Source organism: Oryctolagus cuniculus, chromosome 1, assembly GCF_051225735.1.
Source record: "Oryctolagus cuniculus isolate XC-2025 breed Fujian yellow rabbit chromosome 1, ASM5122573v1, whole genome shotgun sequence".
NCBI classification, from domain to species: Eukaryota; Metazoa; Chordata; class Mammalia; order Lagomorpha; family Leporidae; genus Oryctolagus; species Oryctolagus cuniculus.
The window spans coordinates 63,351,097-63,366,525 of record NC_142867.1 but is presented as its reverse complement, the minus strand read 5'-3'; the positions used below and the strand labels follow the sequence as shown (position 1 = coordinate 63,366,525).

The following is a 15,429-nucleotide window of genomic DNA, read 5'->3' as shown; positions in this document are numbered from 1 at the left end:
TGTCGGATGCCTCCAGAGTCTGCAAGAATGCTTGTCTCTTGATGTTGGGGCACACTCCCCCTTTCTCTTGCCTGGAAAGGATCCAGCAAACACGTAGCTTGCTCTGGGGACCTGAGAAGCTGGGCCTCCTCAGATCTCTAGTGGAAAGAGTTCCGCCTTCACGGTTAACATTAAGGACCCTCCGGCTGTGAAGTTCTGGATGTGCAAGTTACACTGTGGGACACAGGTCTGCACATGAGATTGCCATCTAGGAGTGGTCACCACGTTACCCTTTCTGGTCCCTTAGCCAGGCCAGAGCACAGCAGGTAGCCCAGTCTCGTGGAATCAGCCAGTCACAAAGTCCCATGTCTCCACACTGCAACACCGTTTAATGGAGGGGCCATCACAGGACTTCCCCTGCTTGTCCCACGCAGTCCCCACCACCTAGCCAGACCCCCTCAACCCTGCCATTGCCTCAGATCCCCCGTCATCCTGGTTGGGGAGATGGCTTTTAGGGCTGGATCCGGAGCCATGTTCTTGTTTCTTGACCCTGTCCAAATCACCCCTTCTTCAAATGAAGGTCACCAGTTCCTGCGATTCCTAAGTGGCAGGTGTTGGACTTTCAGAGCCCAGCCTCTGAGAGCCGGAGTCCCCCAGGGCCTAAGAGCAGGGTCTTCCAGGGGAGCAGCGAGAAGGCCCCTTTGGAGGGTAATTCTGGCTGCCCTACCATGAGAGAGAAAAGAAAAGCAGCTGAGAGAGCCAGCAGGGCCGGGGGGTGAGGGGGAGTTGAAGGAGCTGAGGGAGGGGGCAGGCGGGTGACTCACCTGGGACAGACACGCAGCCCTGCCTCTTCTCCCCTGCAAGGGACAGCACCATGAGGCCTTCCCATAGACAGGCTCTTCCCACAGACATCCCTTCCCACCAGGCCCTGTCAGGGCCAGCCCCCCTCTCAATCCATCCTTCCCTTCACCGGAAGGCAAACTTCTGACTCCCTCCTCCCCCTAGGAATTCATTCTAGACCACCTTTCATCCCTGCAGCGCGCTGGCTCTGCCTCAGCACCTGGGAACGGCACACACGTGTCAAGCTGGGGCCTCCTGAGGGCTGAGGCAGGATGCCAGTCTCCTTCCACTGCTCGATAACCCCCTTAACCAGGTGCCTTTGCTCCATCATGCGGGAGAACAGATGGAACCAACACTTCTAGAAACAGAGCATCAGCTGAGAATACTCACGGACTTGGAAAACAGTGGCAGAACCTAAGGCACAAAGGACTAAGGACGCTAGCTGACTTGCAGCCCTCCACTTCCTGTTAGTCAAGTGGGGCTCCTGAATGCCCTGGGGGAGGGCCTGGCTTGTTTCACCCCCCCACACACCAGTCCTGCTTCCCCATGCACAGCTCACCACCCAGATAGGCGCAGTTAAAGTGGCTGCAGGTCTGATTATAGCTCCAGAGAGTCACTAGGCTCCGGGCTCCATCCTGGGAGAACCTGGTGACCAAGAAGACTTCATGGGGGGGAATCAGCACCTCACGCTCCTCGGGGAAGACAGACAGGGCCTGGATGGGGGCCCCAAAGCAAGTCCTTAGAGAGAAGAGGGTAGCGTTACCAAATCGGCGGGCCACCGCCTCATCCAGGGAGCTGGAGGCAAACTGGCCCAAGCGGACAGAGTCTCCCAGCCTCCTGGGTTCAAAGCGGAGGCTGCCCACGCCTCGGAACACCACCTCCCCAGGTCCCCTGCTGCAGCCGGCACTGCCCCGCAGCAGCTGCAGGGCCCGGGTCAGGTAGAAATGCAGGGCCTTGAAGGGGAAGCGCCTCATGTAGAGCTCCCGGGAACCTCCACCCGTCCGCACGGCCTGGTTCAGCTCCCAGTACAAGGTGTTGGATGAGTTGGTGTAGACCATAATGGCTATTCCATGCTGTGCTTTGAATCCAGGGGGCAGAACAAGCCCTCGCTGCTTGTGTTCCCAGGCCTCCTGGGCTGCCTCCCAGGAGGCCCGCAGCAGGGCATGGCGGGCCATCTCCTCCTTCAGCAGGGGGGCTGCCTTCTCCTCCATCTCCTCCGAACAGCCCACATAAGCATCATCGAAGGTGTCTGGGGCCAGACCCAGGGCCAGGATTGGAACAGCCTGGGCCTGCGGAGAGGTAAGGAAGAGAGCAGCCACACAAGAAAGGATGTTAAGTCCAGAGCACAGACAAGGGCCCAGTGGCAGGTGGGTTCAAAATACAGAAGCTCATTTCCATTACTAAATACCTGGTGAATGCAATTTGGCAAGGGCCCAAGAAAAGGCTTAAATAGCACAGCCACTGCAGTCAGACAGACGATGAGGTCAAGTCCTGACTCCATCCCTACTCTCCTAAGCGAGTCTCAAATGGGGGGGGGGGGGCATTCAGGTTATCGTCCCATAACCTGACTTCCAACAGCCCTTTTACTGCAAATACAGCCCAGAGACCTTTACTTTTGTATGACCTAAAAGTGGTCACCTTCCTGAGAAAGTGTCCTGCGTCCTGGGGGAGGTGGGCAGGTGCACCCTCAGAGCTCTTCTGGACCTAAGTCTCAGTGTGCAGGAGACACACAAGCCCACCGCCAAGTTCCAACAAGCTGGAGCATCCCCAGCCCCCTCGGGGTCTCCCCTTCATTCTTCTGGAGGCTCTGCAGGTGCGCGGCCTCCACACCTAATTACTGCCAGCTCTGATCCGCCAGTGACCTCTGCCGCTAAAGAAGCCTTTATCCCAAACTTGGGGAGAGGTCAAGCCCTGAGCTGGGGGGTTGTCTGGTAGGAGAGGAGAAATGGGAGGGAAAGTGGGAGGCAACCAGAGGGAGGGGGCTTGCATGGGAGTTGCAGATGGAGGTGGGGCTTTGGGGAGAGGGAAGGGGGACAGGGAGGAGTCCCCAGTCCAGCTCCTCAGGGCCTGCCCCACACCAGTCCCCTTCCTGAGTTACCTGCCAGAGAGTGTGGAGGCCAAGGTAGCTGAGGACGGTGAGCAAGACAGCCAGCATCATCCCTGGGCAGACTCAGGAGTTCAGGTCCGGACCAGGAAGGGACCAACGACGGGGGGTGGGGGGTGTGGGGGGTGTCCCGGCTGTGATGGCCTCCTAGCACCCTTTCTCCCACGGAGTAACGGGTCCCAGGTCCCGGACTGGGGCCCAGCGAGGGGCCGTGGGCGGAGCCTTGGGTTTTGGAGGCCCCAGCACACCCCCGAGTCTCCGCTCAGACTGCCTGGCGTCCGGTCACTCAGCGTCTCCAGCCAGGGATGGACGCTGAAGGTGGGGCGGTAAGCTGGCTCCGCCCAGAGCCCAGGACCTACCTGGAGGTGCGGAGGCTGAGCGGGAAGGGGCGCGGAGGTTGGGGCTGACTGCACCGCTCTGAGTCCGGCTGACAAAGTCCCCGCGGCTAACTATAGCCCCTGGGCTGTAACCCGACACTTCTCTTCCGCAACAACGGACAAGGGGCTGGGGAGAGGGAGGGCCAGGCCAGGGGCTGGGGCCTAACTCCACTGCTCCAGGTCCCAGGTCCGGAGGTTCTTTCTCCAGGACCCTCCTCGGCTCTCAGCGACTCCCGGGTCGGAGGAGGGCACTCAGGAGACTTGGCCTCTCCCTCAGAGGGGCCCTGACCCAGCCGGGCCCCGGCCCCCAGAACGCTAGGCCTCGTGAGAGCCCTGGCGGCCAAGAGGTCAGCACCTGTGCACTTTCCTGATTTGCATACAATTTGCATAGGGTCTCCACTTCCCAACGCCCTGGGTCACAAGCTGCAGTATCTGCGCCTCACCCCCCTGCCTTCCCTTCTCCTTACTCCACTCCTCCTCTCCCATTAGCAGTGTGTGTGTGTGTGGGGGGCAGCTCCTCTACTGGGCTCCTCAGGGTGCGGCCCCGCCCCTTCCCCCACCCTCTCTCTCTGGTCCACTCAGACTCAGGTGACCCCTTGTTTACAAACACTGGCCCTTCCCCCACGGCTCTGGGCTGGTCTATAATTAGCCCCGCTCTGAGTTCTGGGCGCCCAGTCAGAGGTAAGGGGAGCAGGGGCCAACCCAGGAGTGAGAAGTGAGCGCCCAGAGGAGCTTTGAGAGCCTGAGCCTGTAGGAGGGAGCCAGCAGGGTGTCGGCCATTAGGATTTAGGTCGCCTGTGTGCTGGGGCTGCGGTGGGCCCTAGACTTCAACCTGGCCACCCTCACATTAGCCCATTCCTGACCCTCCTCTACCCTCACACTTGGAGTCAAATAAAGACTTTTCTTCTCCAACAGTCCTATTTTCTCCAAAAATCCTTCCTGAAGCCCAAAATAGAAAGACCAACTACATGTCCAGCACGGGGGAGTGTGGGCAAGAGAGGTGGAAAGCAGGACAACCCCCAGACCGAGCGCTTCTTCAGAAGCAGCCTCAGAACCCCCTCTCAGGACCCCCCTTCTGGCGACAGGTGCAGCTCCAACCCTCCCACCCTCCTAGCCGCTGTTACTGTGGAAAGTGGCATCGTGGGGACATTTGCTGCTCCCTCTCCCAGTCCTGAGTGTGGGCATCTGCACAGCAGATACCGTGAGGGAACAGCCTCCAGGCCAGATTTCCTGGGGTCACTATTTGGTCTCTGTCCACCCTCTGCCTTTGGGGAATTGCTTCTCCCATTCCAGGACCTGGAAACCCCCAGAAGTCTTAAGAGATGGAGTGAAACAGTCATGGGAGGGGGTCCTGGGTGGGCAGTGGTCCCCCAGGACCTGGCACCTGGGACCTGGCCTCCTTAGTCTGAATCTCTGCCTTGCTGGTCACTTAAAAGTTACAAAGTGCAAGAGATTCTCTCTGAAGCCTCCTCCTTCTCTCCCCCTGGCTGCTCAGGGTCAGGACCAAATCCAGAGAGGAGGTGGCTGTCTCAGCCTGGATGCTCCACGCCAGGGCCCCACCTTCCCTCTGGCTCCAGGGACTCCCGTTTCATGAAAAGAGCCCTGGCCCAGGTCAGATGGGCAGAGGCCAGGATTCCTGACACTCAAGGAGACACCAGAAATAGATGGGGGAGTGTCCCGTTTCTGAGCAGCTGAGAGGGGGAGGGGTGGGACCGACAGTATAAAGGGGGCCCTGTCCTTCTCTCCCCTGGTGACCATCACATGAAGCCAACACCAGCTCCCCTGCCCCGGACAAGGCCTAGGTAAGGGGCTTGCCAGCCTGCTCCTGGGGGATAGGGAAAGAGAGGTTTTAGAGGTGACATTTTGGGGATTAATGGTGGAGTTTTAAGAGTCACAAGGAAGTTTCCAGGAAACTTTTTGGATGGAGAGGTTTGGGGGATCTAGGAAGGTTTCGGCAACTGGAAAGTTTAGGATTCCATGGGAAAGACTTTGATGTGTGTGTGTGTGTGTGTGTGTGTGTGTGACATTTCTAGAAAGGCATGTTCATTAAAGGCCAAGGTCAATCAGGGTAGATGACAAGAGAACTGCCTTGGATAGGATGAGAGGCAGAAAAGGGAGCCTGCAAGGCTGTGCAAAGCAACAGACAGCCCAGGGCATCTGCTTCCTCCACTCCCACACCCTCCTGTGCCTGCGGCCCCACTCCACACCCCTCCCTGGTCACCAAGGCCAGCAGTCTCCCTGCTCTGCAATGGTCTACACTGTTCGCTAGGCCCAGAAAGTCTCTGCAGCATTCTGGGTCCCACCTGTGCCTGGCCTTGGGCTGAGTCCCAGGACACAGAATGGGATGTGCCTGGCCCTGCCCCCGAGGAACTAAGACCACAGGCCAGCCCAGTGGGAGCCCAGCGCAGTCAGAGGCTTCTTGGAGAGGGGGTTCCCAGGAGAGGCCATGAGTGCAGGACCACAGGAAGGCAGAGTCTGGCAGGGCGGGGAGGGGGGTTGTTCTGTAGGTAACAGCCATGCCTATGGGGAGGCGTGTCTAGAGCTGTGCACATCACCATGGGCCTTTGGCACTCCTGCACACTGTGTGCTTCCTCCCATTAGCACGGTGTGGAAACACTGGTCCTGGCTCACTCGTGCTTCAGTTAGGAGCTTTGTGTTCCTTCGGTAAGGTGTGTCACACACTACTAGAAATTACATACACCCAGTTGTCCCCACATCCACAGCGCTGAAGGCAGCAAGGATGTGCGTTCTGTTTTGGTTCCTAATTTTACCCTCAGTGCCTGCATGCTGCATTAGCTCACAGGGTGTCTGTGGGATAGATGAGTAAGCAGGACCTGAGGGAGGGAAGATCCCAGGTCCAGCTTGGGACGCGCTGGGTGTGGTAAACTCTGCTGCTACCCCACTGAGCAGAGCAGCTCGGTTCTCACCTGTGAGCTGTACACAGCAATGACAGGATCTGAGGTCTGATGATGTAGATGTACAGACACGGAGTCCCAGTGTCTGAGGGTCGCTGAGGTCTCAAAGCTCGGTCTCTCCAGAGCCGGGGGGAGTGAGAGGAGGTGAGAGTGGGGGCATGGACTTCATACTGCAGAAAATGCAGCTCACTGCTAAAATCCTGGGAAGACAGCACAGGTTGGCCCAAGTACTTGGGCCCGGGTTCTCATGTGGGAGTCACGGATGAGGTTCCAGGTTCCTGGTTTAGCCTGGCCCAGCCCAACCCAGCAGTGGTGGCCATCTGGGGAGTGGATCAGAGCACAGAAAATCTCTGTCATTCTGCCTTTCAAATACAACAAATAAATCTTTTTTTTTTTTTAAAGGCTTTATTCTGCTCCATTGATTTTTTTTTTTAATTTTTGACAGGCAGAGTGGATAGTGAGAGAGAGAGACAGAGAGAAAGGTCTTCCTTTGACGTTGGTTCACCCTCCAGTGGCCGCTGCAGCCAGTGCACTGCGCTGATCCAATGGCAGGAGCCAGGTGCTTCTCCTGGTCTCCCATGGGGTGTAGGGTCCAAGTACTTGGGCCATCCTCCACTGCACTCCCTGGCCACAGCAGAGAGCTGGCCTGGAAGAGGGGCAACCGGGACAGAATCCGGTGCCCTGATCGGCACTAGAACCCGGTGTGCCGGCACCGCAAGGCGGAGGATTAGCCTAGTGAGCCACAGTGCCGGCCTAACAAATAAATCTTAAAAAAAAAAAAAAAAAAAAAAAAAAAAAAAAAGTGGGAATGGGAACACAGGGAGAGAAAGAAGAAAGGGACTTTGTGATTCAGGTGCTGCCCACCCCCTGCCCAGAAAGCACCCATTGCTTTGTTAAATTAAACAGAAAACAGCAGCAGCAGCAACCCTGATCTAGTAACTTTGAGTTCCAATCTGCACCTAAGGCTGGGCCACCTGGTCCCTCCTGGCCTCTCCCAGCGAGCAGGAGGCTGTGGCTCCCTCCATTCCTGGGGAAGCAGGCAGCCCCTGGACTCTGCTTTCCCTGGACACAGCAAGGCGTCTCTCTGTCCCCTCCTGGAGGCAGCTGAGGGCGGGGAGGAGAGGGCTAGTGCACAGCAGGAAGCAGGGACAGGGCAGGACCTCTGGACCACGGCCCTGCTCGCCTGGCCCTGGAGGCCAGCACAGCCCCCTGGTGCCCTCGGCTTCCTGCACGACGGGCCTCAGCCAGACCAGAGGACGCGGCACTCACTCCTGTCCTCAGAGTTCCTGCTGCCACAGCCTTCGTTCCTGCCGCCACAGCCTTCCCTTTCTCTCCTGCTGCCCCAAATCCTCCTGCCCGCAACGCACACCTTTTCTCTCCCCGTCTCCACTTGCTGACGCCTTGTGCTCCTAGTCAGCCTGTGAGGCCTCAGTCACATGTCACCTCCAGAGAGTGTCCCGCGTCCCTTCCAGCAAGACGGGTCCTCTGGCTCCTCCCCCAGCCTCCGTTGCTACCTGGTGTTGCTCTGTTCCCCACGGGGCAGAGGTCGGGGTGGCACAGACGAGGTGTCAGTGCATGCTTGTTAAACTGTATGTGTTAACACTGCAATTTTCCAGATGAGGAAAGTAAGAGTCAAAAGGAGAGAGAAACTGGCCTGGGGTGGCCCCAACCATGTGGGTTCCTGCCATGGCGAATCTGCTCCTTCTGTCCCTGGGCCTTCTGGAAGCAATTCAGGTACGGCTGTCCTCCACCGGCCCCATCCTTGCAGGCACCCGAGCTGTCAGGTTCTCCCGGACCCTGGAAGGAGGAGCAGAGAGATGAAGGACTGGGTGCTGCCTGCCTCGGGAGTACCTGCCTGAGCTCCAGCCGAGTGTCCAGGGAGCTTGCGGCTGTGTGTCCAAGCCCTCCTACCCTCCTGGGGTGTTGAGGCTCCCAGCACCACACTCAGCAGCAGAACCCCCAACACATCCTTGCCACTCTGTCCCCTGTAGGCCCAGAGCCACCTGGTCACACGTCGAGACCTCTTCTCTCAAGAGACACCGCTGGACATGGCCCCAGCCTCCTTTGATGACCAGTACGTCGGCTGTGCAGCAGCCATGACAGCTGCCCTCCCGCATCTCAACCTCACGGAGTTCCAGGCCAACAAAGTGTATGCAGATGGCTGGGCACTGGCAAGCAGCCAGTGGCGGGAGCGCTGGGCCTGGGGGCCCGAGTGGGGCCTCAGCACAACCCGGCTCCCCCCGCCGCCTGCGGGATTTCGGGATGAGCACGGGGTGGCCCTGCTGGCCTACACGGCCAACAGCCCCCTACACAAGGAGTTCAATGCCGCGGTACGCCAGGCGGGCCGCTCCCGGGCCCACTACCTCCAGCACTTCTCCTTCAAGACCCTGCACTTCCTGCTGACCGAGGCCCTACAGCTGCTGGGCAGGGATCAGCGAATGCCCAGATGCCGTCAGGTGTTCCGGGGGGTGCATGGACTGCGCTTCCGGCCAGCAGGGCCCGGGACCACTGTCAGGCTGGGGGGCTTTGCCTCTGCGTCACTGAAAAATGTAGCAGCCCAGCAGTTTGGCGAGGACACGTTCTTTGGCATCTGGACCTGCCTTGGGGTCCCTATCCAGGGCTACTCCTTTTTCCCTGGGGAGGAGGAGGTTCTGATCCCCCCCTTTGAGACCTTCCAGGTCATCAACGCCAGCAGACCTGCCCAGGGCCCTGCCCGCATCTACCTGAAGGCGCTGGGCAAGCGCAGCTCATACAACTGCGAGTACATCAAAGGTGAGGAAGACGCACCTGTGCAGAAGGCGGCCTCCCCTATTCCCAAGACCTTTTGTCGATACAGACCCCCATCCCTGTGTCCATGTGACACTTACAGAAGCACTAAATCCAAACTGAGTGAGCAGAACCAGCCACGGGGGAGCATCTTCTTCGCCTCTTCCAGCTACAGGGATAGCACACTCTGTCCTTGGAGGGAACCAAGTCAGGGCTGGCCACTTGCTTGCTGGGAGGCTGCGGCAGGCTTCCTGACCAGGGCAGGGGTCCTGGGCCATATGAAGGGCAGGCATCCCCAAGGGTGGCAGGGAATTAATTTCTGACTGCAGTACTGACGCCCACACCACCAGTGCCAGAAATAAACAGAGCCTCCACCTAGTTTAGGCGAGGCGTGAACTTATGAGAGAAATAGGGATTGAGTAGTGTTGCTGGGGTGGGAGGTGAGGTGAGACGGCAGGTGGAAGATGTGCCCCAGAGTTGAAATGCAGCCTGTGGTCAGGTAGATGGAGGCTGCTCCCTGGTCCATGCTCTCAGGACTGGCCAGATGGGGAAACAAGAGGATGTGCCCAGGGGCTTCACCCTTGCAGGGGCTGTGGCCTGCTCTCCTGGCTGGGCACAGCCCAGTCTGTATGGCGAGTGGCAGGGAGCTGATGGGAACTGTGGCTTCAGTCCCCCGCCAAGGCTGCATTCTGAGTGTGCAGGTTTTGCAGTTTTTTTTTTTTTTTATTTTTATTTATTTTTTTTTTTTATTTTTTGACAGGCAGAGTGGACAGTGAGAGAGAGAGACAGAGAGAAAGGTCTTCCTTTGCCGTTGGTTCACCCTCCAATGGCCGCCGCGGCCGGCGTGCTGCGGCCGGCGCACCGCGCTGATCCGATGGCAGGAGCCAGGTGCTTCTCCTGGTCTCCCATGGGGTGCAGGGCCCAAGCACTTGGGCCATCCTCCACTGCACTCCCTGGCCACAGCAGAGAGCTGGCCTGGAAGAGGGGCAACCGGGACAGAATCCGGCACCCCGACTGGGACTAGAACCCGGTGTGCCGGCGCTGCAAGGCGGAGGTTTAGCCTAGTGAGCCGCGGCGCCGGCCCTGAGCGTGCAGGTTTGATGGATGGTGAGGAGGACCCAGGAAGGGCACAATGCAGTCCCTCCTCGGCTGCAACAGGCACGGGAGAGGCCGCGTGTGCCTCAGAGACACAGAGACAGAGACGGATAGACTCCTATGCACAACAGCCAGGCTAGGCCAGGCCGAAGGGAACCCAGAGCTCAATGCCCGTCTCTCGTGAGTGTGACAAGGACCTGACTGCTGGAGCCACCACCTGCTGCCTCCCAGGTGCACATGAGCAGGAAGCTGGATCCCGGAGGGGAGCCAGGACTGGAACCTGGTTGTTCCCAGCAGCGTCCTAACCGCTGTTCCAAACGCCTGCCCTGAGCCTTTGATTTCTTCCTCTTTCTTCCTACAGAAATGCAGTGCAAGTCTAGGCCCTGCCACCTGGACAATTCAGGTAACGGCTTCCGTGGGACTGGGCTCAGGGTGAGCACTCTGGCCTGGGCTTGGGCCCCTCACCTGGATTTTCCTTAGAAAGAAGACAACCTTCTTAACCAAAAAAGCAAGCCCTCTTAACTGATCTGTCCCAGGGGATGTATGGGGGTTCTCTAAAAAGTCTGTGAAAAACAGAACTCAAGCCTGTTTATTTTGGTGCAGTAATTGAAACCCAAGAGTAAGCCTTTAGCTTGTCAGTGCAGACGCCACGTTAGAATCCAGCGCTGAACCAGCCTTCACTTCTGCGTCCAGTTCCCTGCTGATGCAGACCCTGGGTAGGAGCAGCAGGGGGAGCTCAGACACTGGGTGCCCACTTCCTCTGTGGGCGGCCTGATTGAGTCCCAGCTCCCAGCTCCCGGCTTGGCTTGGCCCAGTCCCGGCTGTAGCTGGCATTTGGGGAGCTAATCAGTGGATGAAAGCTCCCTCCCCACCCAGCCTCAAATTTATCCCACATCATTTTCCCCACAGTTTCTGAGTCCCCTCGTACGTGTGGAGGTGTGGTGGAGGCTGAAGTACCCCATCTGCGGTGGGGCCTGCCCTTCCCTCACTGTCAGGCCTCAGAGAGCTTCCAACTGTGCTGAGGCCAAGTTGGGCTGCTCCCCACCACGTCCCTCCTTGGGCCTTCTGCAACTAACAGACAGCTGCTGCCCCCACAGCTCCCCCAGACCCACCTTTGGAGGTTGAAGCCAGACCATGGGTGCTGGAGGCCTGGGCCCTCATCAGGTTCTGCCTTTTCTCTATGACCAACCTATTCTTTCTTTGGGCCTCAGTTTTCCTGTCTGTGTAATAGGCAGAAAGGACCAGATGATCGCCAAGTCCCTTTCTGCTGAGAATTTTCTCTTCTCTGGGACACCTGCTTTGCTAGTTGTTGTAAAGGAGGGGACAGGTCATTCCCAGGAGAGAAACTGCAGCTCCTACCCAGCTCTGGGCCTCTCCTTTCTCCCTTGTGGCGCAGTGAGCAGGGACAGGAAGGATACCTAGCCCCTGCCCACCCCGCGCCCCTACTCAGTGACACAGTAGCAGCCAGAGCTTCGGGCACAGCTTGTTAGTTATTCTTGTGAACCCCCACTGTGCAGGGACAGCTTCAGCTCTGTCCTACTCCCTCAGATAACAGAAGGTGGCAGTGAGGACCTGATGCCTTCTGGAAGGACTGGGGCTCCCAGCGCCCTCTTACCTGTCTCCCTGCCTCCCTCAATTCCTCCCTTCCTTTATGTCCCTGTCACATTCTGGGTGCCAGCGATTTTCAAAGCTACGAAACCAACTGATCATTGTCTCTCTGTCTGCAGCCTCGGCTCAGGAGCGCCTCTCCACAGCCTGGTCCCTCCTGCTGCTCACGTTCCTTTCGGTGGGGCCCTTCCCAGGAAGCCCAGGCCTCTTCTGACCCCCCAGACTCTGGACATTCCTGCCTGCTGCCTCTGCCCACTCTGTGGATGCTGCCCACCCCCAAGGTGTACAGAGCCAGGATCCCTGGCACACCCATCTGCTGGGATCTCCAGCTCGCTTGCTCGCTCTCTCTCTCTCTCAAGTTGCAAGACCTGCTGGTGGAGAAACAGGAGAGCATTTGGGGACTGAACCTCATCCAGATCTAGGAGTGAGACTGTGAATGGGGGGTGGGGGGTCAGGGTGAACTCCAGGACAGACGGCAACTCACTCGTAGAAGAGACTTCCACTCATGTCAGGGCTGAAGGGATTTGAGAGTGGGGTCCCTCTAATGCATCACCTGTCCACCTGGAGGCTCCTATTCTCCCCTCCCAGCAGCCCTCTCTGACCTCTCCCACCTGCTGGGGGAGGGGCCCTGCCTCTGTGCTCCCACAGGGCCCTGGTCCTTCTCTATCACCTGTCCACGTGTTCCTCCCGTGGATGACCATCAGCTTCCTGAGGGCAGGGACTATTCTGACACACAGAGACGGCTCCAGGAAATGTGGGAACCAGACGGGAACAAATACCTGTGAACGGCTCTCCCGCACTGTCCCCAGCTGGACAAGTTCACATTCTTGAATGTCACTCTGGGGCAGGGGCTTGGACTGGATCCAGCCTGGGGGACAGGGGCAGAGGGAACTGCAGGTTCTCTCAGGGCTCAGCAAACCCTAGTCTCTGTCTTGAGGACAAAGCTGTGACTCTGCTCCAGTCCAGGATGCTGAGGTCCTGTCTCTAAAGAGACAAGCCGCTTCCATGGCTTCCACCACCGCTGCCCCAAGGGTAGGACAGGACACAGGGCAGGCACAAGGTACACACTCCGTTTATTATCAGCTGGAGCTTCACAGCCAATTGTCGGTGTGGCCTCCTGCTTTGGAATAGGCCATGAATCCCAAACTTCCCCGAGTCCCAGGGAAGGACAGGCAGGGCCCAGTCCCTCTCACAGCCACCGCCAGGCACAGGAAAGCTGGCAGTTGTGGTCCCTCACTCCCACCGAGAGCTCTGACAGCAGCCTGAACCCGTCAGTCCCCACCACTGAGCTTGGTCCTGAGCCTCCCTCGACTTCCTCCTCCCTAGGAATCAGGGGAGGGCAGACCCTGGACTTGCCCTAGCTGGGCTGCACAGACAAGTGCCCCTCTGTGGGATGTGGCAGCAGCAGTGCTGGTCCTCAGGAAAGATGGCCCAGGTTTAGGAGCAGCAGGGAGAGACTGCTGGGCACCAGCTGGCCTTGGCCATCCCTGTCTGCAGTGCTGCGGCTGTCACAGGCCCCAACCCAGACCCTCACAGGGCCTGCACCAGCACCAGGAGGCTCATGACCAAGGCCATGCCGAAGAAGATGCCCAGGAAGAAGCGGTCCATCACGCGAGCCAGGCGCTTCCAGTCCTCATGGTGGCGCTGGGAATCCCGATGGCTGTGGAAGGTGCTGGCAGTGGTGGCCACGTAGCTCAGCAGGGCTTCCTGACGGCACAGACACCGTGACTCATGGCAAGGGCCTCCTGGGGGGCCAGTCCCTTCCTCGGGTGGCTGTGGGTTGGGAGGCGACTCTGGTGGCCTAGACTTCCCTAAGGGCTCCCCTCGTTCCCGCACGCACAGGCCTCATACCAGGTGTCCCAGCAGGAGGACTCCAGCCCAGGTGGACACTGTGGGGGCACTGGGACCACAGGAATGCAGGTTCATGATAAGGATGGTGAGGGCTATTGAGAACATGACCATGGTCATAGTGGCCATGTAGTACTTGCCTGCAAGAGACAGAGCAATTCAGCAGCGCCTCCAACAAGCACTGGGTAGCCCCAGCTTCCCATGTGCACAAACAGGAACAAGCCAGGAGGCTCTCAGGACCCCACCCCACCAAGCCCAGTGCATGGAAGCAGGGGGAGGTAAGGGTCCAGCTCTCTCCACCCCTGTTTCCTGCAGGTGCATTCTCAGGAGCTACAGTTGTCACAGCCGGAAGCTCATTCACCCACAGTCCCTAAAAGTGCCGCTCTGGGCCGGTGCTGTGGGCAGGGGGTTGAAGCCCAGCCTTCAGGAACGAGGTCCCATGTGGGCACCTGTTTGAATCCCAGTTGTTCAACTTCCAATCCAACTCTCTGCTATGGCCTTGGTAAGCAATAAAGGATGGCCCATGTCTTGGGTCTCTGCAAACTCGGGAGGTCGGGAAGAAGCACCATTCCTTGTGCCCATTTGGGAGTGAAAGAGCAGATGGAAGACCTCTCTTTATCTCTGCCTCTGCCTCTCTAACTCTGCTTTTAAAATACAGAAATAAATCTTTTCAAAACAAGAAAAAGAGAAGTGCAACTCTGGAGCAGTCAGGGGCACTACCTGGGCACTGTCCCTTCCAGCACATCTGGCATAAACAAGAAAATCCTTCAGAGGTTCAGCGCTGCATGTCAAATGGGAAGGCGGACGAGCTGGGGGTGATGGCCGGCCCGTCCCAGTGCACGGCTGCTTCGTGCCGCAACACCACGTTTGTGCTGGCTGACACCAGCTGCTGTGCGTCTGCCCAGCAGGCATGCGGGGCAGAGTCACCCAGGCGCCTTCTATCTGAGCAGGGACCCTCCAGGGGACTCTGTGACCAGAGGGACACCCTGTGGTCTCTGGGCAGCAGCACAGAGGGTGGAATGCGCCCAACAGAGGGCACTCTGCCGTTGCACAGCTGGGAGGGGCCAAGTACAGGGGCCCCACAAGGAGCACAGGTTCAGCTCTGTGCAGTCTAACAAACAGAGCCCTGGAACCCGGGAGCAGCCTTGTTGCTCCTGAGCTCTGGCCTCACCCTTCCAGAACCCTCTCCTCCCTCTTTCCCTGACTCAAAGCCCCCGCGCCTCTCCCCCGTCTCCTCTCAGTGTCCACTCTGCTCCCTCCTGCACACCGGCCCCTGCCGAGTTCAGATCTCCCAGACAGAACTCCCCATTTCCCTCCACACCTGATCATCATTCACTCCATCTACTAACGAGCACCTGCTCCGTCCTGGGCCTACAATAAGAGCAAGAGGAGCCTTTGGGTCTGCTCTGTAGGGAGAGTGCCAACAGTGAATATCTGTCAGAGGGCCAATCTCCCACGAGGCGTTCTCCCTGCACAAAGCCACCGTGACATCAAAGTTCAAACAGTGGCCCCCAGGACACTCTGCGGGGGACGATGGAGTGGGAGCACAGGACACACGTGTTGCCTATTTCGAAGCTCACCACCCTGTGTACACTGGTGTGCTTTCCTACACTAATTACACCTCACTTTAACTGGAGAGAGAGAAGAGGGGCCACGCCAAGGCTCACTGGGTTAATCCTCTACCTGCGGCGCCGGCATCCCATATGGCACTGGGTTCTAGTCCTGATTGCTCCTCTTACAGTCCAGCTTTCTGCTGTGGCCCGCAAGGGCAATGGAGGATGGCCCAAGTGCTTGGGCCCCTGCTCCAAAATGGAGCATCAGGAGGAAGTACCTGGCTTCTGGCTTCGGATCAATGTAGCTCTGGCCGTAGCGGCCATTTGGGGAGGGAACCAGCAGA

At 58.4% G+C, this 15,429-nt stretch overlaps 2 protein-coding genes across 8 annotated transcripts in view; one reads left to right on the top strand and one right to left on the bottom strand.

Annotated features, from left to right (window-relative positions):
• Positions 1-347: 347 nt before the first annotated feature.
• Positions 348-3,825, bottom strand: ART5 (ADP-ribosyltransferase 5). 6 transcript variants are annotated; one of them, XM_051822790.3, is made up of 5 exons: positions 3,283-3,825; positions 2,918-2,979; positions 1,379-2,108; positions 804-836; positions 348-702 (listed from the first exon to the last, which is right to left on the bottom strand). In XM_051822790.3, the coding sequence occupies exons 2-5, from the start codon at positions 2,975-2,977 to the stop codon at positions 602-604; spliced, it is 924 nt and encodes a 307-aa protein (XP_051678750.1). In that variant the 5' UTR covers positions 2,978-2,979; positions 3,283-3,825; the 3' UTR covers positions 348-601. The 6 variants fall into 6 exon arrangements, with proteins under 6 accessions (XP_051678750.1, XP_051678757.1, XP_069930917.1 ...); XM_051822797.3 differs by having other exon boundaries at positions 348-579; XM_070074816.2 differs by lacking the exon at positions 2,918-2,979 and having other exon boundaries at positions 3,283-3,528.
• A 1,143-nt stretch (positions 3,826-4,968) lies between these two features.
• The window catches only part of ART1 (ADP-ribosyltransferase 1), a 65,678-nt gene continuing 55,217 nt past the window's right edge, over positions 4,969-15,429 (top strand). Inside the window, exons 1-5 of one of the 2 annotated variants that reach the window (XM_089329122.1) lie at positions 4,969-5,102; positions 7,832-7,949; positions 8,207-8,987; positions 10,438-10,479; positions 11,804-14,217. In XM_089329122.1, coding sequence (XP_089185248.1) covers positions 7,887-7,949; positions 8,207-8,987; positions 10,438-10,479; positions 11,804-11,898 — 981 coding nt within the window. In that variant the 5' untranslated portion in view covers positions 4,969-5,102; positions 7,832-7,886 and the 3' untranslated portion in view covers positions 11,899-14,217. 2 annotated transcript variants of the gene reach the window in all.

Bases quoted from the DNA above. Each gene is read 5' to 3' on its own strand.
- ART5 (XM_051822790.3), bottom strand. From the start codon at position 2,977: ATGATGCTGGCTGTCTTGCTCACCGTCCTCAGCTACCTTGGCCTCCAC. The intron at 2,109-2,917 runs GTAACTCAGGAA...ACCTCTCCGCAG, and splicing joins GCCTCCACACTCTCTGGCAG to GCCCAGGCTGTTCCAATCCT. The intron at 703-803 runs GTGAGTCACCCG...CTCTCATGGTAG, and splicing joins GGGCTGCGTGTCTGTCCCAG to GGCAGCCAGAATTACCCTCC.